The sequence below is a fragment of the Trachypithecus francoisi genome, unplaced genomic scaffold, assembly GCF_009764315.1.
Source record: "Trachypithecus francoisi isolate TF-2019V2 unplaced genomic scaffold, Tfra_2.0 Lachesis_group17, whole genome shotgun sequence".
Classification (NCBI taxonomy): domain Eukaryota; kingdom Metazoa; phylum Chordata; class Mammalia; order Primates; family Cercopithecidae; genus Trachypithecus; species Trachypithecus francoisi.
Genome location: NW_022681462.1, coordinates 93,194,071 through 93,221,673, shown reverse-complemented (window position 1 = coordinate 93,221,673; position 27,603 = coordinate 93,194,071). Strand labels below are relative to the sequence as shown.

At 36.3% G+C, this 27,603-nt stretch overlaps 1 protein-coding gene across 2 annotated transcripts in view; it reads right to left on the bottom strand.

Annotated features, from left to right (window-relative positions):
- The window catches only part of NBAS (NBAS subunit of NRZ tethering complex), a 426,675-nt gene that overhangs the window by 200,068 nt on the left and 199,004 nt on the right, over positions 1-27,603 (bottom strand). For both annotated transcript variants that reach the window (XM_033176517.1, XM_033176518.1), the window contains 4 exons: positions 17,303-17,405; positions 13,405-13,634; positions 8,422-8,534; positions 408-521 (listed from right to left, as the gene is read on the bottom strand). In XM_033176517.1, coding sequence (XP_033032408.1) covers positions 408-521; positions 8,422-8,534; positions 13,405-13,634; positions 17,303-17,405 — 560 coding nt within the window. The remainder of the gene's footprint in view (positions 1-407; positions 522-8,421; positions 8,535-13,404; positions 13,635-17,302; positions 17,406-27,603) is intronic.

The following is a 27,603-nucleotide window of genomic DNA, read 5'->3' as shown; positions in this document are numbered from 1 at the left end:
ATTTAGACACTGAAGGTGAACTGGTAAGGTTGGTTTGTTTTATATGTAAGTTTTCTGATTATAAATGACTTCTGCTCCTGATCACACAACCACTTTGAGGCACTCTGAATAAGCTTGTCTTCATTTAAATAACAGATGGTTCCAGAAGCTCAATATTGGCACATTTTTATAACATGCCAATTTTTCTAGAAAATACTAATCCTTGCCCAAAGATGCTCTTCTTAGCTAGTTGAGAGGCTGAGGCAGGAGGATTTCACTGCACTCCAGCCTGAGCAACAGAGCGAGACCCCATCTAATAAAAAAGATGTTCTTCTGACACCGTAAGCATATATTCTGCTATTCTCCTGCAATGATGTCAAGAATAATACAGAAAGCTTATTCTGCAGTTTAGTACTCAAAAGACTTACCTGCAACCCTCAGCAGCTCAGCAAGGCCCAGAAGCTTGGTAGATTGTTTATAGCATGTCGGGGACTGGGAAATACACTCCTTGATGAGACTGATCCGATCAGGGCACAATCGCACTACAAAAGAAAGACATATTAAAGACTTGGACCAGGGACATCATAAAAGGGTGTTAATGGCCTTCCTAATACAAGGCATCCAAAGAAAATGAAAATTGTGTAAGGCTTCAGATGAAGGAGAATTAAGTAAAAGTAAAAGGCATGTTTAACAAACGGCAAAATTATTATTGCTTCTGAGTAAATAATGTACAACCTTGATCTTTTCTTTATAACCAAACTTCTGAAGCATAGGAAATGAAGTGTTAATCTGAAACTAGAAAAAGCTGTGTCACTATTTTATGTACCATGTTGGGACTTAGGGAAAAATTTAAACAAGACAGTATTTGTATATAATACTTAGTATTATACCAGCCCCCTCACACCTCACCCCCTAAGCCCCATTCCTTGCTCTAAATATCCATTGGCTATCTCCACTCATCACCCCAGTTTGGAAGGCAGGAGTCTTCAAAGTGCTTACTGTTGCAATTTATTAACCTTCCTCCAAACATAAGCCCAATTTTCTCACATAAACTGGATATTAGGAAAATAAAACACATCTGATCAAACCAAGTCAAACTATGAAGAAATGAAAATCACATTTAAAAAACCTTAGACAAAAGGTACTACGAATATTCTAGGAACAAATGGTACTTATTTACAGTAGAGATGGCAACCTGTAAGAAACACGGCACTGCCAGGGAGACTGGCCCCCAATAATTGTAATAATAACAACTACGATAATAACAGCTATTGTGAAAGGAATACGACGAGCTACATCTCAGGCCCTGCTGGGGGTGCGTTATGTATATTAACCCTACACAGCAAACTCTTATTAATAGAAGGCAGGTACTATTATCCTCAAGAGAAGAAATTGAGGTGCAGAAAGGTTAAGTACTTTGGCAAAGGTCACTGAAAAAGTGACGGGACCAAAATTCAACCCGGCTCGCTAAATGTTTTCACACCTTGAATCTATCCTTTCCTAAATCAGTGGCTGTTCTCCATACATCTTGTGTTCTCTGAAAACTTCTATACAGGTGAGAGGGGCCAGGGACGGGGGAGATAAAGAACAGAGGTGGTGTTTTTTTCTCTGGAATGGGCTTTTTGGGGGAAGGTAAGGATTTATTACAATTTAATGTTAAACTCATAAAAGGTTGCAAGGAAAGTACAAAGAAATCCTCTATACTCTTTGCTGAGGTTAACAGATGATTAATAATTTGTGCCTTCACACATGTCCATGTGCAATCATGCACACACACCCTCCCTGCTTCCTTCCTCTGTATATTTACACACGAATATGTATATGCACACACAAATACTTATACATGTCCAAATACATATACATATTTATAATACACATGTATACATGTGCATATATACACAGTTACACATATATACACACAAATATATATACACATTTATTTTTTTCTGAACCATTTGAGAATAAGTTGCAAATAACATTTCTCTTTATTACTAAATACTTCAGTGTGTGTTTCCTAATGTTTTGACTCTCTGTTTTTTTTTTTGAGATGGAATCTCCCTCTGTTGCCCAGGCTGGAGTGCAGTGGCACAATCTCAGCTTACTGCAACGTCTGCCTCCCAGGTTCAAGCGATTCTTCTGTCTCAGTCTCCCCAGAAGCTGGGACTACAGGCACGTGCCACCACGCCTGGCTTTTTGTATTCTTAGTAGCGACGGGGTTTCACCATATTGGCCAGGCTAGAACTCCTGACCTTGTGATCTTCCCTCCTCTGCCTCCCAAAGTGCTAGGATTACAGGCGTGGGCCAACACACCTGACCTAGACTCTCTTAAAATGAATCTTTATATATCTACAATAATAATTCTGTTGTGTGTGGCCTTCACTATAAAATATAAAGTAAATGTACTCTTCAGTTACTTCCTTCAAAATCACCATTGCTAATACCTACATCTGAGTGTAGCTTCTACAGACTGTATTACTCTTCCCAATTATCCACTGCAACTATTCATATCCCAAATTCCTGCTTCAGTAACAGAAGGCTTGGCCCTGTGACATCTACAGGCAATTAATGTGAGTGGAAATGATACATGCCACTTCTGAGTGAATACTGTTAAGAGTCATCGTGGAATTCCACTACAGATCTTTCCCCTCTACTGTGACAAGGCCGTGTCTCATGGGGTGGTGCTGCGGCCAACCAAAGTGGACACGATTGTGAGCAAGGAATAAGTCTGTTATCACATATTATGGAGATCCTGAGTTTTTCACTACAGCACAATCGTAAAAACTCACCGATACAGTATACTTCAAGCCCTTCCATGCCTTATCACAATAAAAATATTGTGAATTTTTTCCTCAATATCTGCTACTATTTTGTGGGGCTTTTTCCAGATTCAGTGACATATGATAATTATGAGATAGGTACTTTTAACATATTTCTAATTTGATTTTCAAAACAAAACTTGTCGCAGATACTATCTGCATTCTGCTATGTGAAAATCTGGAGTTTTCATAGCTGCTTTTATGGCTTTGTTGATGAATTACTGTATTATTCTTAGAGAAGCTCTAGCTTTAGTAATTCTACTAAACTGACTTCCTTACTTTTACCACTCCTTTTGTAGCTCAATAAAATCAAGGTAGAGAACTGAAACCACACACAGCAATGCATCATCACTTTCTCTAAACTTCCATTTAATGGAACACTCATCTTTAATTATTTGTCTCCTATTGCCCTAAGCAACACACACTACTAATATTTGAAGTATCTTAAACAAATTTGGAGAGCGGGATTCTAATAGATTGCAATTACCCTGTTCAAATGACTTTTTACTTTATTTACTTACGTATTTTCTGATCCTCTGGACAATCACTATTCCAGTTCCCTTTTTCTGCTGATTTAGGGCCTGTTTAATTATACTTCAAAATGTGAATTCTCAGTTAAATAAATTCAAGCCCTATATATTACTATCTTTCTAAGAAGGAAGAAGTGCTCAACTCCTAAAATTCCTTTCCAAACTGAATGAATGAGCATGAAAAAGACATGCATGTATGTACCTTTTAATAATTAAAGATAAACTAATTTTCCTGTAGAAATCATGAAAATATCTGAAGTGATTTTTTAAAAACCTTTTATAAAATACACGTATACATACACACACACAGACATATGTGTGCCTGTGTGTCTCAAATGTAAAAAGCATTTTCCAACTGGCTACCTATATTCCAAATGCCCCTCAAACAATAGTTACGCAATATCAATTTCAGTCACTCGGGAATGGCAACAAAGGTCCACAACATATGAAGTTACTAGTGATGTTGTGGAAGTATTATACAAATTTGAATTGTGTAGGCCAGGAAGGTGTAATACGCAGGAGTCAGACACTTAGCTGACCAGTAAGAGGATAAGAGTTTCCTTCTTAAAGAACCTTTTACTCTCACACCTTTTCCTCAGTAGAGTATTGTCTGCTGTTACAAATGTAGGTTTTTGAGCCAGACTACCTAGGTTTGGATTCTGGCTCCACCTCTAACTAATTGGATGACCCTAGGCAACCTAGTCAAGTTACTTAACCTCCCTGTGCCTTGATTTCATCATCTGAACACTGGAAACAATACCACCACCCTACATGGCATGGTTTTATTTTGAGATAGGGTCTCGCTCTGTTGCCCAGGCTTGGGTGCAGTGACACAATCTCAACTTACTGCAGCCTCGACCTACTAGGACAAGCGATCCTCCTGCCTCAGCACCCCAAGTGGGACTACAGCCATGCACCACCAAACCTGGCTAATTTTTTAATTTTTAAAAAAATAGAGACGGGTTTTGCTATGTTGCCCAGGCTGGTCTCAAACTCCTGAGCTCAAGCAATCAACTCACCTCCGGCTCCCAAAGTCCTGGGATTAGAAGCATGAGCTACCATGCTGCTCAAGGCCATGGGAGCCCACCCTTTGCATCAGTGTGCCCTGGATGTGAGACCTGGAGTCAAAGGATATTATTTTGGAGCTTTAAGATTTAATGACTGCCCTGCTGGGTTTCAGACTTGCAGGGGCCTGTGGCCCCTTTGCTTTGGCCAATTTCTCCCATTTGGAATGGAGGTATTTATCCAATGCCTGTAACCCATTGGATCTTGGAATTAACTAGCTTGCTTTTGATTTTACAGATTCCTAGGTAGAAGGGACTTGTCCTGTCACAGATGAGATTTTGGACTTGAACTTTTGAGTTAATCCTGAAATGAGTTAAGACTTTGGGGGACTGAAGGGAAGGCATGATTGGTTTTGAAATGTGAGGACATGAGATTTGGGAGGGGCCTGGATGAAATGATATGGTTAGGCTTTGTGTCCCCACCCAAATCTCATCTTGAATTGTAATCCCCAGGTGTTGAGGGAATGACCTGGTGGAAGGTGACTGGATCATGGGGGTGGTTTCCCCCATGCTGTTCTCATGAGAGTGAGTTCTCACTACCAATGATGGTTTAAAAGCGTGGCACTTCCTCGTTCTCAAATACACTCTTCTCTTTCCCACCAACAGATGAAGAAGATCCTTGCTTCCCCTTTGCCTTCTGCCATGACTGTAAGTTTCCTGACGCCTCCCCCGTCATGTGGAACTGTGAGTCAATTAAACTGTGAGTTTATACAAACCTTTATAAATTACCCAGTCTTGGGTATTTCTTTATAGCAGTGTAAGAACAGGTTAATACAATGCCCAAAAGGCATTTTGTGAATTAGTGAATACATATAAAGTATATTTGGAACATAAAAATCACTCAATAAATATTAGCTATATTATTATCTACTGACATATTCACAGAAATACTTATAAAGTATGGAATCTTCTAATACTAGGTTTCTCCAGATATAACTTATAGGACTGTGTAAGGAATATTTTATTAGTATCCCAATCTGAGAAATGTGAAGCTCAAAGACACTGTTGCCACAGTTGTCAAAGTGGCTGCACCATAATGTAAGCTCACACATGACACTCTGGGGTAATCCTGTCTCATTATCAGTGTGACAGCCCTGTAAAGTCATAGGATGTGCCTTGTCCCCATCATTATTTCAGTTCCCAGAGTAGGGTAAGTGCCTAAATTGATGTTTATTAAAGAAAGCAAAGGCGGGGAGGTGGAGAGAGGGCAATGAACAGATGCTGAGGAGGGAGGGGAAGAATGTGAGGAAGAAAGGAAACAGGAATGAAGAGAAAGGAAGCAGGGAGAATGAGAAGACAGGTGAGACCACACTAATTCTATGATTATTTAAAAAATGCCTTTAAGTATCAAAAATAATCATTGATATTGTACAGTCCTTACTGTATCTTAGGCACTATAAATGTATACATATTCCTTATAAGCAATTCTGTAAGATTCTTATTAGTACCCCCACTTGGTAAATGAGAAAACCTAAAGAAAGGTTAAAACTTGCCCCCAGTTACCCAGTAATAAGTGGCAGAAGTAGCTCCAGGCTGAGTGTAACTAAAATGCTATAAGTCAGAAAAGCTGACTTACCCTATTATAGAAAGAACATGTGGAGCAAATGAAATATTCAAAGGCTGCTCATTTAAATATTAAGAAAAATGTACATAAACACCCAAAATAAAGTGAAAAGCATACACATACACACACACACAAATATTTCACAGAAGACTCACACATAGGGAGTCATTTTTACACGCGACTTCCGTTCCTGTTTTCAATTAGCTCATGGATTACAATTTAGTTAGAAATGCTTGCCTTTACTTGACAAGAAATAGCAACTCCTGGAGTGTAGGCAAAGAAGGCTTCAAAACAAAGCAAAATGACAAAATGAACTATGTACACTGACTACAATAAAAATACCTAAACCATAAATTTCTAAATATCAAGTTGTTTTCTTTCTCCAATATTACTGATGAATACAAAAGAAGCTAAAACCTAAATGGCATCTGTGAGATAAACACAACAAAAAGTATACAAAGGCAATATTCCATCTTCACATCCGGAAGGTTTTCTGACAGTCATTCTAATGGGAAACTCCAAATCAATATATCAAGGTGGAAAGCTGTCAAGACATGAAAACAAATGTCTTTCTTAAAATACTCCTCAGTCAGAAAATTCTCAGAAGCTACAGCAGAGCAGCGGTTTTGGTTGCGGGTATTCAAATCCAGCAGCTGATATACATATCACCAGCCAAAAATACTGTTAATTGATCAGCACAGAAAATCAGGGCTCAATGTAATATTTCAAAATCCAGTAAGCACTCGGGTGGACTGTAAGAAAAATTTTTTGTATTATACCAATCTGCTTGAATTATATAAGGAGGTAAAACACAGACACACAGATACACACACACACACACACACACACACACAGTTAAATCTGTAACAGCACGGCCTAACAAGAGATAAAAACAGAGCAAAAGCTTCCTTGTGCTCTGGATTCTTCCTTGACTAAAACTGCAATTAAATAAATATTTGAGGGGGAAGTAGTTAATGACTTCAGACATTTAAGAATAAAAATCTTCACAATTTTAAGAAGTTTTGAGCTCAAAAATTACATGAATTGTACAAATGAATAAAATTTTCTAGTAATTTAGCAATCACATTAGATAAAATTGCTTAAGATACCACAAGATAGTTATAATCACATACAAATTGTTTCCAAACAATGATATTCAAAGTAATAATATTACCTCTTTTGAGTCTAATAATTTTTTTTGAGACAGGGTCTAGGTCTGTTGCCCAGGCTGGAATGCAATGGCATGATCATGGCTTACTGCAGCCTCAACTTCCTGGGCTCAAAGCAGTCCTCCCATCTCAGCCTCCTGAGTAGCTGGGACTACGTACGCATGCCATTATATTCGGCTAACTTTTTTAATTTTTGTAGAGACAGGGTCTCACTATGTTGCCCAGGCTGGTCTCAAGCTTTTGGACTTAAGTGAACCTCCTACATCAGCGTCCCAAAGTGCTGGGATTACAGGTGTGAGCCACTGTGCCCAGCCTAATGAGTTTGTCTGAAATGCAAAACTTTAACTTTTAGTCAAGTCACATTGGAAACCCACTGAAAACATGAGAATGTCTCTACTGGCCCATATCCTCTAAAATCCATCCAACTCTAATCATTACACAGGACAAAGACACCAAGGAACTCGTAAGACATCTAAACCTCTGCCACCATCAGTCTCAAATATTTCCAGAGTTAAGAACAGAGGTAACAGATTACAAGGAAGCCAGCCAAGCACACTGCTAATAATACCAAGCCACTCTGTTCATTTAGGGCGCAGAGGTCCAGGATTTAATGCAACAGAAAATCTACCTTCCTCAACAGGGAAGGTCAGGTTTCAGGTCCAGTACACCATGAGATGCAAACAGTCCTCACGGCACAAATAGATGAGACAAGTGACTCTTTAACAGAATGCTTGTTTGGGATGATACCTAGGTGACTTTTAAATTTAAATGAAAGAAGTTGAATAATATTAAGATATCTCTAGTAATTAAATTCTAAACAAAAATTTCCTATCATTCCCTCTTTTAAAAAAATAGATGGACTTAAAGAATATACTGACACAAGCATAAAAAGAAAAAACTATTTTTATTTACAGCTAGTTATAAATCTATGCAACTGAAACAAAATCCAGAAATAAATTATATATCAAAACTGATATAAATCTGATACATTCTCATGCGTAATCCCCAATATCTTTTTTTGTTTTTACCCTATAGCCTCACTGCTCTGTTACTGATGTTATTTCTTTAAATGTTATACATGTGAACTTTAAAAAATAAATTTATAGTAAAATGTTGGCTTTATTTTTTCTTTTGGGTTTCCACTTGAGATTTCATTTAAAATAATGGGTCAAGGGCAGGATCTATCGCTAATGGATTACATGACCAAAGCTACTCTTTAGTTTTAAAAACTGAAAAAGAATACTAGTAAATTACTGCAATGTAAGTTAGTAACAGTGCAACAGTAAGTAGAAAACTCACCTTGCAAAGGTAGGATCTTTACCCCAAATTCTTCAAGACATCCAACGGCTTGGATAAGATCTAGCTCCTCTTGAATGGCAGGGGGTCTGTCTGTTATCAGTTGTAAGCAGCACCTGGAAGAAATTAGATACATTTTTAAAAAGAAGCAACGTATGTTCGCCCTTCTATATTCAACAACATGAGATCCAACACATATTTACCAAAAATCTACTACATCCCAGAAATTCATTCCGCTGGATGCCTTCTGTTATCTTAATCTCATGGTAAGCCTGTGAGGTAGGCAAACATCATCATCTATCTGACTTTTCAGTGAGCTAAAACTGAAGCTCATGGAAGTGAAGTAATTGCCTACAGCTACATTCACAGTACAAAATGGCATCATGGTAGGAAGCATCATAACTCTGTGTTTAGTGCCGTTTTTACTGTTGAATGCAAACGTAATGATTATATTACAAAAATTTTTTTAAAGGATAAAGTTCAGATAATTTCCAGTTTCCCTTCTAAGAAAAACAGAAATGTCTTGATTTGGTCATAATTTGGTCTCTCAAAAGAAACAAGAAATGACTTAGGAAACTGCACAGAGAACATGCTTCTGATCAAAAAGGAGGAATCTGTTGGTAATATATAGTTCTGAGATGAACTACAGAAGAAAGTGATTTGCTAAGCTAAGAATGTGGGATTCCCATGGAATATTTTAAGTAAGTTTTTGTTTAAATTCAAAGAAACTACATTTAATAAAAGTTTCATTTAATGAATAAACTCATTCTCTAAAGGTGTTTAGAGGAACATTGGAATGTAAGACTAGAAAGACAGATCAGACGGTAAAGGGCTCATGAATGCTAGAATCACAGATCATGAGATGCAGGCATCTAAGCCCCAGCATGGCATTCACAAGACTGAGTGACAGATACAGGCCTAGCCTGCTCTTGTAAAACTGGAGGATTTAAATCAATTGCACACTCACATCTACTGTTGATTCAAGTGTGAAAGGTCTATAATCTCTTTGTGGTTTCTATCAAAACTGTAAATGCACTTTTTTACATTTTTTTTTTCCTCTAGACCCAGGAATTACAAATAAATTCTAAATTACAAATAAATTCTCAAAATTTATATTACAGATAGGCTCACATGTGCTCAAAGACATATAATGATTGATGCTCACTACCAGATTGTTTTTAAAAATGAAAGAAAGCATATCAAATCAGGAACAAATTAAATAAATCATATAATGGAATATTCTACAACCATCAAAAAGGAATAAAATACATCTGTCTGTACTCACATGAATAACCTTCAATACAGAATATGAGTGAACAATAAAACAGTGCACAGAAACGTATGCATAATAGTAAGAATTTATTCATGACTTAAGAAAGAAGAGGTAACATCTGATAAAAAGTTTTGGAAGGATACATAAGAAATCAATATTTAAAAATGACTGAAGGATAAAGTTAGGAGAACTAGAATGAGGAGGGAGACTTATTGTCAATACACACATCCTTTTTGTATTGTTTGGATATCTATTGCTTCCTCAACAATTTATTTACAAAGAGTTTATAAATACCTGTGTAATCAGCAAGAATGCATGGGCTCTGTCCTGTATTTAGTATAGCTGTGAACACTGAAATACGTCCAGGCTCACAGGTCACACTCAGTTTGGTACCACATTATACACACAGGGCATGTTTGTGAAATGAAGGTGTGTCCTTGTGGGAGAGAAAGAGATGCAATGAAGGGGAAATATAGAAGGACCAGCTTTTTAAATGATCTCTGGGAAACACCTGCCAAAAAGATTGAGGTGAAATACAATTCCCAGTTTCAAAAGCTATTCTATTTGGTATTTTCATCATTCGAAATAAAAATAGAATCACTTAGGAGAAAAGAAAGAGCTAACTGCTTTAAACAACTTTGTCAAGTTCAATAACATGGTTAGTGAAAACATAATTCCTTCTGAGATAAGATATCACTGCTGCGGGGGTGGAAATGGGGGGGACTCGGTGGAGGAGTTACTTTTAAGCTTTGCTGGGTCTGAAATAACTATTAGTCATGTGGGGGGAAAATCAATCTCTCCAATATATCCTTTTTGTATTGTTTAAATATTTATTGCTTCCTCAATAAAATGTTAATTAATAAATAATGCTTTAATCAGTAAGAATGTACGGGTTATTTTCTACATTCAACATAACTATAAACACTGAAATACACTCCGGCTCACAGGTTGCAATCAGTGCAGTGCCACGTTACACACATACGGCATGTTTGTAAAATGAAGGTGTTCCAATTGCTACCATAATCAAAATATCAAAATAAATTCCAAATAAAGATAAAACTGAAATGTAAAAAATAAAACTATCAAAACACTAAAAAATATGAAAAACTGTCTTAATAGTCTCGGGAATTAAAGTCTTTCAAAGGATGACAGTAAAGACAGAAATTGTAAAAGAACCACAATTTTAAAAGAATTCTGAATAGCAATTGGAAAGATAAATCACATAAAATACAAACTTGGCAATGTAGTAAAATATTTGAGATAGGCATAGGGCAAACATTCCTTATGCTCCAAAATAAGCTCATAAGAATCAATAGTAAAAAGATGAACACCCCAAAAGAAAAATAATTAAAGCTAGAAATAAGTTTCAAATGTAAAAGTGCAAATGAAGCTGTTCAACAGGCAAACACTGGAAAGACTGAAAATTAATTTAGAGAAGGGGCCCTTTAGTGCCTTAGGTAACGGAAAAGAAAGTGGTGCCATTTGATAACAAACATCAAAATTTTGCATGTGCTTATCCTTTGATCCAGCAATTCCTCTTGCATTATCCATTTACAACAGGCATAGTTCTAACCACTTTACATACTCAGTTAATATTACAATAGCCCTATGATATAATCCTACTATTATCCACGTTTTGCGGGGGAAGAACCTGAGGTCCTGATGACTGGCCCAACGTCACAGTGCTGTTAGCTGAAGAAAAGTGGATTTGCACATAGACATCTGGCTGGAGAAACTGCTGTGTTCTTAACCTCTATACTCTGCTGCTTCTCGGACAATGAAAAGGTGTATTAAATGCAGTCAGAAAAGAACTAAACAAATCTAGCGCAACCACTCGACACAATGCCGTAAAGCATATGGAAATGCTGCAGATCTGTATATACTAGCTTCATAAACAACTGAAAAAAGTGTGTAATAACAAGAAATGTATAGTATTATCTCATTTTTGTAAAACTATACACAGGTATAATGTGCAAAATAGTGGGAAAATGATTGGGCTCAAAAATCTCACTACTTTGTTTAAATAGTGAGTGGATAATTCCTATCAAATAAAATGTATAATCTCTTACAGACTGTTAACCAGAAAATCTGAGAAAACAGGATAAACTTAGGATGTACAGTGTTGCAAAAGCAGACACAGTAAGAATAACAAATAAGTAAGTAATTTGCTAGAGACCATAGCCACCTTATTACTGAAGAGATTCTACCTTCAGTTTATTTGATCAAGAAACAAAAACCGAGAGATTACATGACAAACTCAGGGGTTCAGAAAAATTGTCAGTTGCCTTGAGGAGGAAAAAATAAATTAAAAAGTATGTCTCTAGAAATGAATGAGGATCAACACAGCTCTGAGTAAGAAAAGTAGAGCAGAGTCTAGAAAGGGGATCTCAGACAAAGAGAAACAAAACAGACTCAGGTGTCCAGGGTACAAATGGAAGGAGAAATACGTATTAGAGGAACTAGACACTGCAAACAAGAGTTGGAAAATGACTAGGAGTGACAAGCACAGCAGCGTATCACTCAGAAGGCAGGGGACAGCGGACGTAATACAATTGAAGATGTGCCTCAACTTACAATGCGGTTATGTCCCAATAAACCCATTGCAAGTTGAAAATATCATAAATTCAAAATGCATATTTAATACACCTAACCTAACAAACATCATAGCTTAGTTAAGCCTACCTTAAAAGTGCTAAGAACACTTCCATTAGCCTACAGCTTGGCTAGGCTTTTAATCATCGAACACAAAGACTATTTTATAGGAAAATGTTGAATTTCTCATGTAATTTACTGAATAGTGAACTGAAAGTGAAAAACACAATGGTTGTATGAGTACTCAAAGTACTGTTTCTACTGAATGCATATCACGTTTACACTATCATAAAGTTGAAAAACTGAAAGTTGAACCGTCTCAAGTTGGGGACCGTCTGTAAACTGCTTTTCTGAAATGTTGAACAAGGAAGATTATCTTTTTTAAGCTTTTAAGATTCATTAATACAGAGGTGATACATATTTTATTCCTTGATCTGTATTTATTAGGCTCTTTTAATTTTATAAAAAAAACTTTATAAAAAGCAACCTTAAATCCTGAATCAAGTCTTCTAAAAAAAATCACCGCAATTGTGTATACCTAATTATGAGAACTCAGATCATGAACACACCTTACTAGTGTTAAATAAGAGGAGTGGGCTAAAATCAGAGTACAATGGGGACAAGAGAGGAATTGAATTTATAGTCAAGAAATTTCAGCCAGGAAGTGACTTCTAAGCTTTATCTTCTAATCAGGTCCCTTGTCTCTTTTTTTTTTTCCCCAAAGATTTATGCTCTGGCATTTAGGTCCCTTAGGTCCCTTATCTCTAAACAAAGTGAAAGCTACATGAACGAGACAGACATCACCTATGTATGCTGAAAATTTTCAGAACTTGAATTTATAGGCTATCACATGAATCTCTTCCAACAGAAGAGAAATACACAGCCTTATAGATAATCAGCCAAAATGACCATGAGAAAGCGTGCTGGAGAAAAAGGTTTAAGCTGATGGACATTCATAACATTGTTTTCTTTTTATATTCAAGCAAAAAAATAACTGTGCCCCATAGAGTGTAGTCAATCTGTACCTGTGATATCATATTTTGTAAAGGAAAAATAACAACACAGTTTGTACATTCTGACTTTCCCCCTCCATCTTAGAGAAGACTATGGAGTTACTTTACCTGGCGAGATCCATGCAACTATCAGTGAGGTTGGTAGAAGAATTGAAGTACTCTCTGCTGGCGGCCAAAACCAAGTCAATACTCTTTTCATAACTGACCCTGTAGTGGGGTTTCCCTTTATGGGCTATACCAGCTGGGGGATTTTCTGAACAAGCACTGCAGTGCATCATCTGTCCAGCCAGGTGGATGTTTTCAAGGCGACTAGAGCACAGAAGGCTTTCTGTAAATATCTGGGAAAAAGGAGAAACTGGAATTAGCTATAAAAAGGGAAGATTCAATTCTCAATGAAATGAAGGCTCTGAAATCCAAATGAAATAAATTAAAAAACACATCCATCCTAGAGGTGGTGGCCGCACAGCATTGTAAATGACAATGCACTGTATACTTTGCAATGGTTAATTTTACATTCTGTGAATTTCCCCTCAATTAAAAAAAGTCGATCTTTTAGAAAGAATAATTTCATTGATTATACCAAAATTAAGCATAATAATGTATTACAATAAATACTTAGGTCAACTATCTAAAATTGATATTCATTAAAAACAGGATTAGACATACTATCCCACTCTCAACAGGGCCCATTTTGCTTAAAACTATTTTTAACCATTTCTATTTTTTCTCTTTTTCCTAATTTTAATTTTCATTTTTGATATGGGTTCTTGCTATGTTGCCCATAGGCTGGTCTCAAACTCTTGAGCTCAAGCAATCATCTCACCTTGGCTTCCCAAAGTGTTGGGATTAAAGGCATGAGCCATTGCACCCGGCCCCATTTTAATTTCTTTTTTTTTTTTTTTTTTTTTTTTTGAGACGGAGTCTCACTCTGTCACTCAGGCTGGAGTGCAGTGGCCAGATCTCAGCTCACTGCAAGCTCCGCCTCTCGGGTTCACGCCATTCTCCTGCCTCAGCCTCCCGAGTAGCTGGGACTACAGGCTCCCGCCACCTGGCCCGGCTAGTTTTTTTTATCTTTTTTAGTAGAGATGGGGTTTCACCGTGTTAGCCAGGATGGTCTTGATCTCCTGACCTCGTGATCCGCCCGTCTCGGCCTCCCAAAGTGCTGGGATTACAGGCTTGAGCCACTGCGCCCAGCCCCATTTTAATTTCTTAAAAGAAAAATCTTTGAATATAATACAGCTTGAAGCATCTGAATTCAGTCTTATGAACCAGTCATGCCACAAATACTATACTTACAAGCAGTCATTAAAATTAAAATATATTATAATGCTGAGTTTTTTAATAATGTACATATTAAAAATTATTTAAATAAAACAAGAGATACTGAAGATATTCATACAAATATCACTGTACTCTACTAGGCAACTAACATCGATTAACACAAAATTCCTTCTATAATTGAGATTGTTTACATAAACAAAGCAATCCTTTTAAACGTACACTAACAACGTTACATATAATTAGTCTAAGAACTTCCCCCAAAATGTACTCTCGTCACTCTATAGTTGGATGAGGATAGCACAGAAATAAGAGATTTTTAAAAAGTAACATTTAATGGAGAAGCAAGAGTTTCAATATAATTAAGAAGACCATCCAATCTTCACAGGATGCCCTTATTTTCACTTCTTTGTGTCTAGGCTTCCTGCAGAAGGCATTTTTAGACAAGCCTTTGCTAAGATGTCTGATAAGGATAAAAACACTGTATCTAAGAGGGATCCGCTATAAAGCAGATACTGTGACAGAAAGCGAACTATTAAAGAGCAACCCTAATCACTTATATCTGACAGATGAAAATGGCTTACAATATGTCTAATCCAGATGACTTATATGTCATACTTTCTCCATATATCTCTGGTCTACTCAAGTAAGCCGTAAAGAGTCAATGTCCAATACTGAAAAATATATTTGCCCTAAAACTTGGAACAGTTTGCTAAAATGAACAACATAGATTTCTGTTCTACAGGCTATATATAAATCTTTATCTAACATTTTCAAAATTATGCCACTAGAACTTTCAAATTATTTTCCAAGGACAGCAAAATCTAACAACCAAGTCACTAAGACAACATAGCATATTTTAAATTATATTTAAATTTTTAAGTCTGTCAAATCTTTATTACTGTCTCCTACAGCCTTTTCAAAACTGTTATAATATGCTTTCAAATGTTTTCTCCACAAGGGAGACCCATGGACAGAAGTTATTAAAATATCAAAGCCTAATACAAAGGTGTTAAAATATTTTTAAAATGTAATATAATGAGTTGTTTTGATGGATTACTCCACACAGAAAATAATTCAAATGTAATATACTTACTGCCAATTTTGCAATCAGAATCAGAAACAGGAATGAATCAAAATAATGCCACTCCAATGTAAAAACACTACCTCAAACATACTAGTGACAGTCGGGTTTTAAATCTCATGTGCATACAAATTATGTTCTAATGAAGTTGGTTTCAGGTTTTGCTTTAGATGCAAAAGGGGAAGACACTGGCAGTTGTATGTGGTCAGAGACTGTAATCATCAATAGAAACATTATTCATGCATTTAAAAACTTGAAATTCAAATATAAAACCATTCATTTCTCAACAGTCTACATTAGCATTCTTTGTTAAAATCGCCCTGAATTTAAAAACTAAACAATTTCACAAAGCAGAGACCTATTTTTACAATTCTAATTTCATCAATGGGTTATGCTTTGCAGTATAAGAGCAAAGCGACACAAGAAATACTCTTTATGATTTTGTGTTTGGCTTATTTAACAAGAAAATTGAAATTAAAAAAACTTGTTTTAGATTGCATCTTATTAAAAATGAGTTAGGTCATTTTTTCCACACAAACGGAAATATATATATTGGTAAACTGCCTCTGACTTGGAGATTTTACACACATAAAATGGAAATATAAATATTGGTAATCTGCCTCTGACTTGGCGACTGGACACACACACACGTGTATATATCTCTTCCAAATTAATGAGTAAATCCCCCTGGATTATACTCCCAGTCAACTGACAACCATTTCTTACATATCCTTTATAATCCGTATGTTATAAAACGCATTAGGGGATATGAGAGTGCACATGATACAATAATGTCTGTCCAGGAGCTGATGACCAAATGGAAGAAATGCACAAATAAACAAACAACTACATTTTAAAGAAAGACTATAGGCAACTTATGAGGAAGGACAAAGGAAGGTATCCTAGAAAACATAATTAGTGAGCTGAGTTCTGAACTTTTAGTTGGAGTTTTCTAAGTAAAGGAAAGCGGAATATATTCCAGGCCAAGGGAACAATGTGTGCAAAGTGACGGAAACATGAAACAGCAGGGTGGACGGAGGAACTGATGACAGGCTTGATGGTGCTACTGCAACATAGGGTACATGATGGACAGTGACAAAAGTGGAAGGGGTAAGGGAGCTGGCATCTTCTGTAGCTTTCTATGTTATGCTAAGGAGTAGAGCTACTTTTTGATTATTGATATGGAACAACACCACATTTTTAGAAGGGGTGTGTCATGAAAAGATTTGTTTTAGAAAAATACTTTTTTATCAGTGTAAACTAGAGTTGGAGGTAGGGAAACAAGTATGGGGATTGCTGCAGTTCAGCAGAGATGAAGACAGGACAGATTTCAAGGTCTTTCTCAGATGCATTAGACAAGTTTTAGTGACCACTAAAACTATGGAAGTGAGAAAAGTCAAGTACAATTCACATTTTCTAGCTGATGATTAACCTACTAAACAGATAGTGTTGTAATGAAAAAAGACAAGGGAGACAGGAGGTTAAGGAATAAAGCACTCAACCTATAAAGCACTAGTTAGTTATTGGCTATTATTAAATAATATTACTTCCAGGGTAGCCTATGGTCATCATTCTTGCATTCAATAAACCATAACAATCAAAACTGTTGAATTAAAAAAAAATTGTGTATGGTTCTAGAGTTACCTCATAGCAGGCATCAGAATCTAGACATGTGTATACGTTCTGCTGCATAGTTAACATGTCTTGCAGCAACATTCTCCAATGAGACTCACTGACAGGAGGCTGCCTGGAACAACACATAAAAAAGAGAAGGAAGAGGAAAAGAAAACAATTAATAAAACTCTTTCTTCAAATAGTCAAAAGTTAAAAAAAAACCACTCTACATACCACATCAGCTCCCAAATGATCAAAAGGAATATATCTCCTTTAAATTGACAGGAGAACACTTGGATTAAAGATAGAGGGGAAAGCTGGGCAGCTATGCTTCAATGCTAGAGACGGTGACAAGGCGGCCTGTCATAGCCTGCGCAGACACACGCTGAAATGGAATTGAATGGTAATTATGGTAAAGGTAAAGAAGCTGTGTTTCTAAGGTAAAATGAACCATTGCAAGATAAAGCAGCTATGATACAGCAGAAAAAGCACTTGATGACAGAGGTTGGCTTCAAATTCCATCTTCATCACTCAGCAATCCCTGTCAAGAGGTCTTCTGGACCTCAACTGAACACTCACATCCATAGGACAACCGCAGGCCGCATCTGCCATCAGCCTGGGGGACAAGAACCGTGGCTCACCAGCAGGGCAGCATCAGTTGCTTCTCACAGTGAGAGTACTGGCAGCAGTCCACAAAGCAACTCACAGAGCACTCCAGGAGTTCTCTTCTGAGGTGACTGCCCCAGTAGAAGGAGCCAGACCCTCAGAGAGTAGTTCTTGGTGTTGCTGTGTTTAGGAACAAGCTACATGTCATGAAAGAGCCAACATCTCTTGCAAGGCACTCAGGAAAGCCCAAAGCATAAAGGCCCCGGCAGGTATTTCTACTTCATTTACAGGTCCTCCAGGCCACAGGCAATTTACCAATCAGGGATCTGTTTTAGCTAAGTACTGAGGCCTCTATAATCTAGATTAAAAACCACTTTATATTGATTTCCAGAGTTACAGAGCTAGAGAATTAATGGTCAGATTCTCCTACAGCAGGGGAAAGGGTTTTGTTCCCAAATTCAAACAAAGTCACAACTTAGTTGTGTGATTGTGAGCAAGACATTTAATATTCCTGACTTTCACTTTCCTCACTGAAAGCCCACATCAGTGATAAGCAATAAATGAGATTAATTTTGCAAAACACAGGCATTGAAGCAAGGTGCTCCTAAATATAAGAATAAGCTAAATTACCTATGAATTTGAATAAATTTTCTAATTTCCCTGAACTTTAGATTCCCTTTTTGTATAGCATAAACATTAACTTTTACCAAAATATATGAAAAGACCCCCTCTATTTTTCTGGTATGTAATAAACATTCAACAAATGTGAATGAATGAATCTGAAGTTACAAATACATCTCAGTTTTTTATTTTTTAAGTCATGTATATTATTCTAATATTGATTCAAGTAGGAGAGACAATATGCTGTAATTCTCTCTGCCTCTCTCTAAAGTTCATCTTAATTAAATATACATGAGTTTGAAATCATCATTTATGTTTACTTTCTAGTCTTGACATTCTACATAATCATGAATATCATTATTCAGGAAGAGCAGGTTTTTGTTTTAAGTTGGTCAAATACCAACTAGATGATGTTTCTTTTTCATGCACCTTTTTATTTTTGATCTTTTACAATGCCTTTAAAAATCGTCACTATGCATTAAAAACAGGGCAGATAGATTGTATGTGTTTAATAGTTATTGCTATAGAAAAAGTATATATTTGGGATAATTACAGCAAAAAATAGTCTTTAAAATTTTTTCTCCTAAAATTTTTAATAAGCACATGCTTCATTTGCTGATGCATTTTATATTTATTATACGAAAGGAAGAATTACTCTTGTTCCATATGCAATTAGGCATAAGAGAACACTTTTTTTCTTCCAGCAGACAAATACACAAAACAAAATGATATATTTCAAGTATTTCAGGACAATCCATGAAATGTTTCCATTTGTCTGACCTGGGTATGTGAACTCTTTAGGCTTCCAAAAAACTGGAGGGTTCTTTCAGATTTCTTACAGGCAGAGAAGTAGCAGAATGATGGATGAAGTGAGTGTCCATCTTGCACACACTTGATAAAATCAGACCTAGGCATTATCTAGCTAAATTCAATTTCTTATAGCCCAGCTGTTCTTCTGGAAGCCATCAACACTGGGGCAGATGGTACTAATGTTTTCTCGCACATGGCTAGCCATAAGTAAAGGTTCTAATAAAAATAAACTCATTATGCATTATTTACAATGGCCTTTTAAAGAATATATTCAGTAAATAAGAATCAAGAGAAGAACTTGAAGAAACTAACCAAGAGTTTTGCAAATTAACAGACAGATCCCTGAACACAAACGCATTAGTTGCAGCTTTGGAATAGATGTGGATTTCCCAGGGAGAAATAGTGTACCTCAAGTTAGTAAAACGTGCATTTGTGACAGATTTGCTGATATCTGCCACCCTTTAGAATATGTATAAGAATATTCTGTGGGTATTGAAGGCCAAGCCATGGAAGTATGCATAAAATAATTAAGATTCATTTCAAGTCAACTACTATGAAAACAGGCATCATATTCTCTTATATATTCACAGTAAACAGATTACCATGAGTAGAAATTAACTTCAGGGACTCTGTAAGTATTTAGGGAACTAATTCCGGGCTGGGGGAGGTGGGTTGGTAGGTAATCTAGCAGCAATTACAATGCTTTCCTGCTAAAAAGTAGATTCTAGAGTACAATCAGCATGATCTTGGAAATATTGGCCATCCATTTGTAGCTATAAAGAAATCTTAAGGCATTTAAATAGTCAAAGTTATCTAAATTACCAGAGAGGGCCACTGACATGTAAGTTCCTAACTGAGGTGTATGGTGGCTATAACACTTGCACTAGAGAAATTACGATCTAGAAGGGAACTTAAGGCACATGTGTTAATGACTGTAGTATAGTTGCAGTGTAACACCATATAGCTGCAACAGACAGTAAGAGAGGTAGATACGGCCGGGCGCGGTGGCTCAAGCCTGTAATACCAGCACTTTGGGAGGCCGAGACGGGCGGATCACGAGGTCAGGAGATCGAGACCATCCTAGCTAATATGGTGAAACCCCGTCTCTACTAAAAAATACAAAAAACTAGCCGGGCGAGGTGGCGGGCGCCTGTAGTCCCAGCTACTCGGGAGGCTGAGGCGGGAGAATGGCGTAAACCCGGGAGGCAGAGCTTGCAGTGAGCTGAGATCCAGCCACTGCACTCCAGCCTGGGTGACAGAGTGAGACTCCGTCTCAAAAAAAAAAAAAAAAAGGTAGGTAGATACAAAATGCTAGGCAATTTCTAGGAAGGAGAATTCAATTAAGCTTGGAGGAGTCAAACAAGGTCTCCTGGAAGATGTGTTGCGGTCAGCTCTTAAAAGATAGAAAGGAATATACAATAGTGTGTTTTTACTGCTGGGTTTTATTTTTACTTTGATAGTTGGGTTAAACTGAATTTCTAAATCCTAAAATTTAGGTAAACAACATATGTTTAAAAAGTTCTTGAAAAGTTACCTTTGCTTAATTCTACTCCTTCAGGATTAGTGCTTGAGGTGCCTTTTTTCCCCAGTCTTCTTTACATTTTTATGTAGTCTCCCTACAGATCTGGAATTTAACCTTCCCATGCGCACATGGGGATCATTCTCAAATCCGTAACTCCAGATTGGACTTCTCTGCTGATCTTCATGTCCATCCTCACAACAGCATCTCCACCTACTGTCCGGCAAGCACCTCCAAGTCATACTTACCCTTTATTCTATGCATAAACTAAATGACTAAATAGGTCAAAAAGTTATCGGTTTCTTTATGGACCATTTGGATATCATCTAATTGAAATGTCTTTCAACTCTGTTGCCAATTTTTCTTTTCTTTTTTTAAATATACATTTGACGTACTATGTTGCCAATTTTTCTACAGAGTAATCTGTTAGTTCTCTCATGGCCTTCATAGCCTTTATAAATATTCTCTTCATATTCATTAAGTGTATCCCCCTCTGGACCAGGGAGGTACTCTATCTTTTTCTTTGTAAGCCAGACATCAAGCATAATACGGACACAAATTATGTCAAAATCCATAATAAAATATCCATTAAATAATGTAAATAAACAATTCCATAAATAAGTGCACAATTATGAAGTATGAATATTAATTGTTCAGTTTTCCTGTCTCTGTTGTAACTGGCTCTAAATGAAATTCCAAAGAACTTAGCAAAATTTCTAATTTCATTAGATGTGCTACTTTAGATGATGACAATATAGAAAGAGACAAAATGAAACAAAGTTTTTCCAGACTTTTAAAATCTGTCATTATCTTTTCACTCACTTATTCTCACTTACTCCTTTGAAATGAGTAGCTAAAAATTATCAGTGCTTTAAGCAACACATACTAAAAAATAAGTAAGTCATTCATTCACAGTTTTTTTTTTCTTTTAGGACAGTGTCTCACTCTGTTGCCCAGGCTGGAGTGCAGTGGCAAGATCTCGGCCCAATGCAACCTCCACCTCCTGGGCTCAAGCAATTCTCTAGCCTCAGCCTCCCAAGTAGCTGGGACTACAGGCATAAGCAACCATGTGCAGCTAATATTTGTTTGTTTTTTATAAAAACAGGGTTTTGCCATGTTGCCTGGGCTGGTCTTGAACTCCTAAACTCAAAGTGATCTGCCCGCCTCTACCTCCCAAAGTGCTGGGATTATAGGCATGAGCCACTGTGCTTGGCCCATTCACCAAATTTTTATTAAGCAACACATTAAATATTTTCTGAGCATCACCTATGTACCTGTCATAATGTTTGTATCAAAGTTACTTGTGCAACTCTCAAATGAATATATACATTAGCTGGAATTTTTATTAGGAATGCAGGAAAAAAACAGAGGAGTGAGAAGAATTGACATCTTTCCACTACTGACTCTTCCAATCTATAAACATGATGTATTCCTCCATTTCTTTAGATCTTTAACAGATCTCAACAATGTTTCATAATTTTCATATAGATACTTTTGCATATCTCATGTTAGATTTATTCTTAGGTATTTAATGTTTTGATACTATCATAAAGTTTTCCACTTCATTAGTCCTGCACATCTCATGTTAGATTTACTTAAGTATTTAATGTTTTGAAACCCTTATAACATTTGCCACTTCAACAGTCATGTAAGAAATGCATATTTTAAAAAGACAATGAAATGCCACTATATACCCATCTAAATGGCTAAAATGAGAGAAAAAAAAATCAGTATCCGGTATTTGTGACGTAGTGGAGTGACTGTAACTCTTACATATTGCTGAGAGAAATATACACAGTACAATTTTGAAAAACTGTTTGGCAGACTCTCCTAAAATTGAACTCAGGTATATCCTATGACTCACCAGTTCCACTCCCAGGTAGATATTCAAGTGAAGGACAGAAATATGTACACCAGAAGACAGATAAGTACAAATTTATTCATAGCAGTAGCATTAATTACAGGAGAAAATGAGAAACAATTCAAATGTCCATCAACAGAGAATGTATAAATAATGTGTTATATTCACAAAATGGAATACTTTGCAACACTGAGAATGAACAAACTAAGGTTATACCAACAATACAAAGGAATCTCACAAACATAATGTCGAGAGAAAGAAGCTACATGCAAATGTATATACTATATAATTCCATTTATATAAAGTAAAAAAAAAAATGAGGCAAAGTTAATCTATAGTGTTTTAGTGTTTTGAAGGGGGGTAACTTATAGCACAAACAATCCATATACATACACTCAGTTCTCACTGCTGTGAACTTTTCATACACATGGATAGCATCCTACTTTAGCAACCAGACTCCTGTCTGAGGACTTCCACTGCCAAAAGGCATGCTTAGTTATGCTGGAAGTATAAGGGAGTTAACACTCATCAGACCAGTCCGCAAACAATGACAGCCACGAGAGGGTAGCTGAGTAATCCTCCAACTCCCAGATGACCCCAGCAATACTGAGCCCTAGTCCACAGTGGAAAACCTCCTTATGTAATATAACCAGTATTGGCTCCTTTTTCTTCCCTGTATCAGTTCCCCATTCTCCTACTCATGCTAGGCTAGAATTACCTTCCAAACAACTTACACTCTAATCTTAGCCTCAGGGAAGCCCACATTGACAGAAGAATAATGCACTATTTCTTCACTTAATTGCTGTCTACATGGGTTTGGTATGATCATTTTATAAAAATGTACGAAGCAGTAAACATCTTTTTTATAAAAAAGAGTTGATGATATACTGTGGAGTTAGAACCAGAATCCAAGTCATCTGACTCCCGAGTCAAGATAATTTCCTAATATGACTTCCTTGCAGGAATTTAGAAGACATGAAAGACATAGATCAAGGAGGACTTCCAAAGGGATGTTCACATTCAGAAAAGATTAAGCAAAAGGAAATGAATTAACTCTCCAGCCTAAAACAAGTAAAAGTGCGCAAAAATAGTGGACATCAGGCAGTAAAAGACAGTGATCCCTGAGAGATAAAACCAAGTCTTTTTTGTTGTTGCTGTTTGAGACAAGGTCTCACTCTCACCCAGACTGGAGTGCAGTGGCACGGTCATGGCTCACTGCTGAGATGACTCTTAAGACTACCCCAGTTTACTGCCTTGAGAAAGATTCCAGACCACAGCACAAGAAAGGAAAAATCTAAGCAGACTTGTGGACTCCCTGCATTGAGAAGATAGAACTAAAATTCCAGAGAAACCAAAGCACACAGAGCACATGCAGGACGAAGTGCCAGGGAGGACACAGCAGAACTGGAAGAAATTCCCAAGATGTGCGAAGGGTCCCCGCAAATATTCAGCCAAGTAGAAGCTATAAATGCCTGCGGTAAAACTGCCCGAGGCTAGGCAAAGAGAACATAATGTCAAGCTCATACCCGCTGGAAAACCTCAGGACACACGGGCATTAAGCAGAGTCTTAGCTCAGTTATAGGGAATAATTAGCCCTAGAAGGAGCTCTTCCTCCACCTCAAATGCAAGAAGCAAAAGGATTAAACTGTTGGCAAGTAAATTAACCATGTCCCAGAAAAAAGTACAAGATTTACAATAAGTGCAATAAATGACACATAGAAAGAAAACTATTGCATGTTTTCACTTATATGTGAAATAAAAAAAATCAAGTATAAAGAAATAGACACCAAAACAGTGGTTACCATGAAGGGTTGGATGGGACAAATAAGGACATGCAGATTAAAGGATACAAAGTAGCAGACAGGTAGATGAACAAGCCTAGAGGTCTAGTATACATGAGAACTATAGGTAATAAAATTGTCCTGTACATGGGAGCATGCTAAAAGAGTAGATTTTAGCTACTCCTGCCACAAAAACAAAATAAAATAGATAACTATGTGAGATGATGAATGTTAATTTGTTTCACCATAGTAACCTTTTTACTATTTATATGTATCCCATCACATCATGCTGTATATTTTAAATATATAAAATAAAACAATTTTTTAAAAAGTTATAAAAATACAAAAATATGATAGCATACAAGAAGGAAAAATTCATAATGTCTAGTATTCAATAAAATTATTTTGCGACCAGGAACGGTGGGGCTCATGCCTGTCTGAGCCCAGCACTTTGGGAGGCCAAGGCAGGTGAATCACGAGATCAGGAGTTTGAGACCAGCCTTCCCAACATGGTGAAACCCCATCTCTACTAAAAATACAAAAATTAGCTGGGCATGGAGCACGCCTGTAATCCCAGCTACTTGGGAGGCTGAAGCAGGAGAATCCCTTGAAGGTGGAGGATGCAGTGAGCCAAGATCACACCACTGCACTCTAGCCTGGGCAACAGAGAGAGACTCTGTCTCAAAAAAAAAAAAAATTATTTTACATTGAAAAACATGAAAAATATGACAGATAATGAGGAAAAAATTGTTGAAAACCTACCCAGATATTAGATGGGTATCACAGATGTTAGAAAGATGTTTTTAAAAAGAAGAGAAATGTCAGAAAAAGCTGGTGTTAGAAAAACAGATAAGAATGTTTTAAAATGTATTATAACTGTTTAACATATGTTCAAAAAGTTAATGAGGCATGAAAGTTTAATAAAAACCAAAATTGAACTCTTAGAGATTTAAAAAAAAACTTTTAATGAAAAATACAATGAATGTACAAATTGAGACATTAGAGAAAAAAAAAATGTAGTGGACTTTAAAGAACAGTGATAGAAATTCACCAAAATGAAACCCAAATACCTAAGAATATTAAAACCAACAAGTAACACAGTACTGATGAGCTGTGAGGCAACATGAAAGGTCCTAATAAATGTATAATTGGAGTCCTGAAAGGAGAGGAGCAGAATAAAAAGGAGAAGAAATACGCAAAAATTTTCCAAGTTGGATGGAAACTATAAACCCAAAGATCCAAGATCCAAGATGTTTTATGAAGAAAACTATACCATGAAATTAAATTTGAAACTGATGTCAAAAAGAGAAATTCACAACAGCAATTTAAAAAATATGAGAAACACATCAGAAACAGATTAAGTCTGACAGCAGATTTCTCATTGGAAAAAAAATGCATGCTAGGAGACAGTGCAGCAATTTCTGTACCGTAGCATACTTAAAAAAAAAAACTGTCAAATTTGAAGTGTATACCAAGTGACTATATCCTTCAGAGAAAGATGTGAAATAAAAGACTTTTTTAAACAAACAAAGATGAACAAATGAATCACTGGCATCCTAGCACTACAAAAAAAACAAAAACAAAAATTAAAAGAAGTCTTCTAGACAAAAAGAAAATAAAACCAGATGGAAACACAGGTCTACATAAAGAATAAAAACTGCCAGAAATGGTAACTACATGGATAAATACACAACACATTTTTTACATTATTTACATCACTTTAAAAAGTGGTTGACTGCTTGCAAATAATAATTACAATGCAAAGTGGGGGTCTTAACATACATAAAAATTATATGATGACAAAAAAAAAGCTTGGAGAAGAGAAAGTATCTTGCTACAAACTCATATTGTAGAGGTAAAGAAACAATATCACAGGAAGATCTACCTTCCTGTGATAGCGCAATCTTTTATATAGGAAATCCCATGAAGTCTGCAAAGAAAAACTATTAGAGCTAATAAGTAAGCCCAGAAAAGTTAGAGGACATAAGATCAATATATCAAAGAATCAACTATATTTCTACACAGTAGGAAGGAACAATCTGAAAATGAAATTAAGAAAGCAATTCCCTTTACAATAGGACCAAAAAAGAATAAAATACTTAAGAATAATTTAACAAAATAAACGCAAGAATAGTACACTAAAAACTAAGAGATCATTTAAAGAAATTAAAGAAGAACTAAGTAAAGGGAAAGACATCCTATGTTCATGGATTGGAAGACTTAATATTGATTTAGGATAGCAACGTTCTCCAAACTGACCTACAGATTTGATGCAATCCTTATCAAAATTCCAAATGAGGAAATTGGTAAGCTTATTCCAAAATGCATATGGAACTGCAAAGGCCCTATAATAAACAAAACAACTTTGGTGAAAAAAACAAAGCCGGGAGACTGTTATCTAATTTCAATATTTAATAGAAATCTGCAATAATTAACATACAGTATGGTATGGGAAGAAAGAAATAAATGGATCAATGGAACAAAATAATCAAAAATTAAGTCCCCATTTACACAGACAACAGATTTCAAAAAAATTGCAAAGGTAGTTCAGTAGAGAAAGGATGGCTTTTTAAACAAATGGTGAGGAATAATTAGACATAAAAAGTTTTTTGATCCATACTTTGAACAATAAGCAAAAATGAACTCTCAGAATGGTTCATGGATCTAAATGTAACATGTAAAACCAAAAATTTTGCTAACAACGGTAGGAAAAAAAACATTGTGGCAAAGCATTAAAAAAGTACAAATTGATTAAAAGGCAATTTTTTTAAAAGTATACTCTTCAAAACACAAAGATAACGAAAAGACAGGGTACAAATGGGAGAAAATCTTCACAAAACATACATCTAATAAAAAGACTTCCATCTAGAATATATAAGAAAAGTCCCAAAATTCAATAAAAAGAAAAATAACTCAGTTTTAAAGACAGGCAGAGAAAACATGCAGATAGCAAATAAGCACTGACCACACCAAGTGTTGATGAGGATAAAGAAGAGCAATGTAGGACGTAGCAACTGTAACTCTCCCACAAGCCTGGGAGGAAAGCAAAATGGCACAAATCCTTTAAAAAACACTTTGGCAGTTTTTGAAAGTTAACTATTCACCTACCAAATGATCCTGCCATTTCATCCTT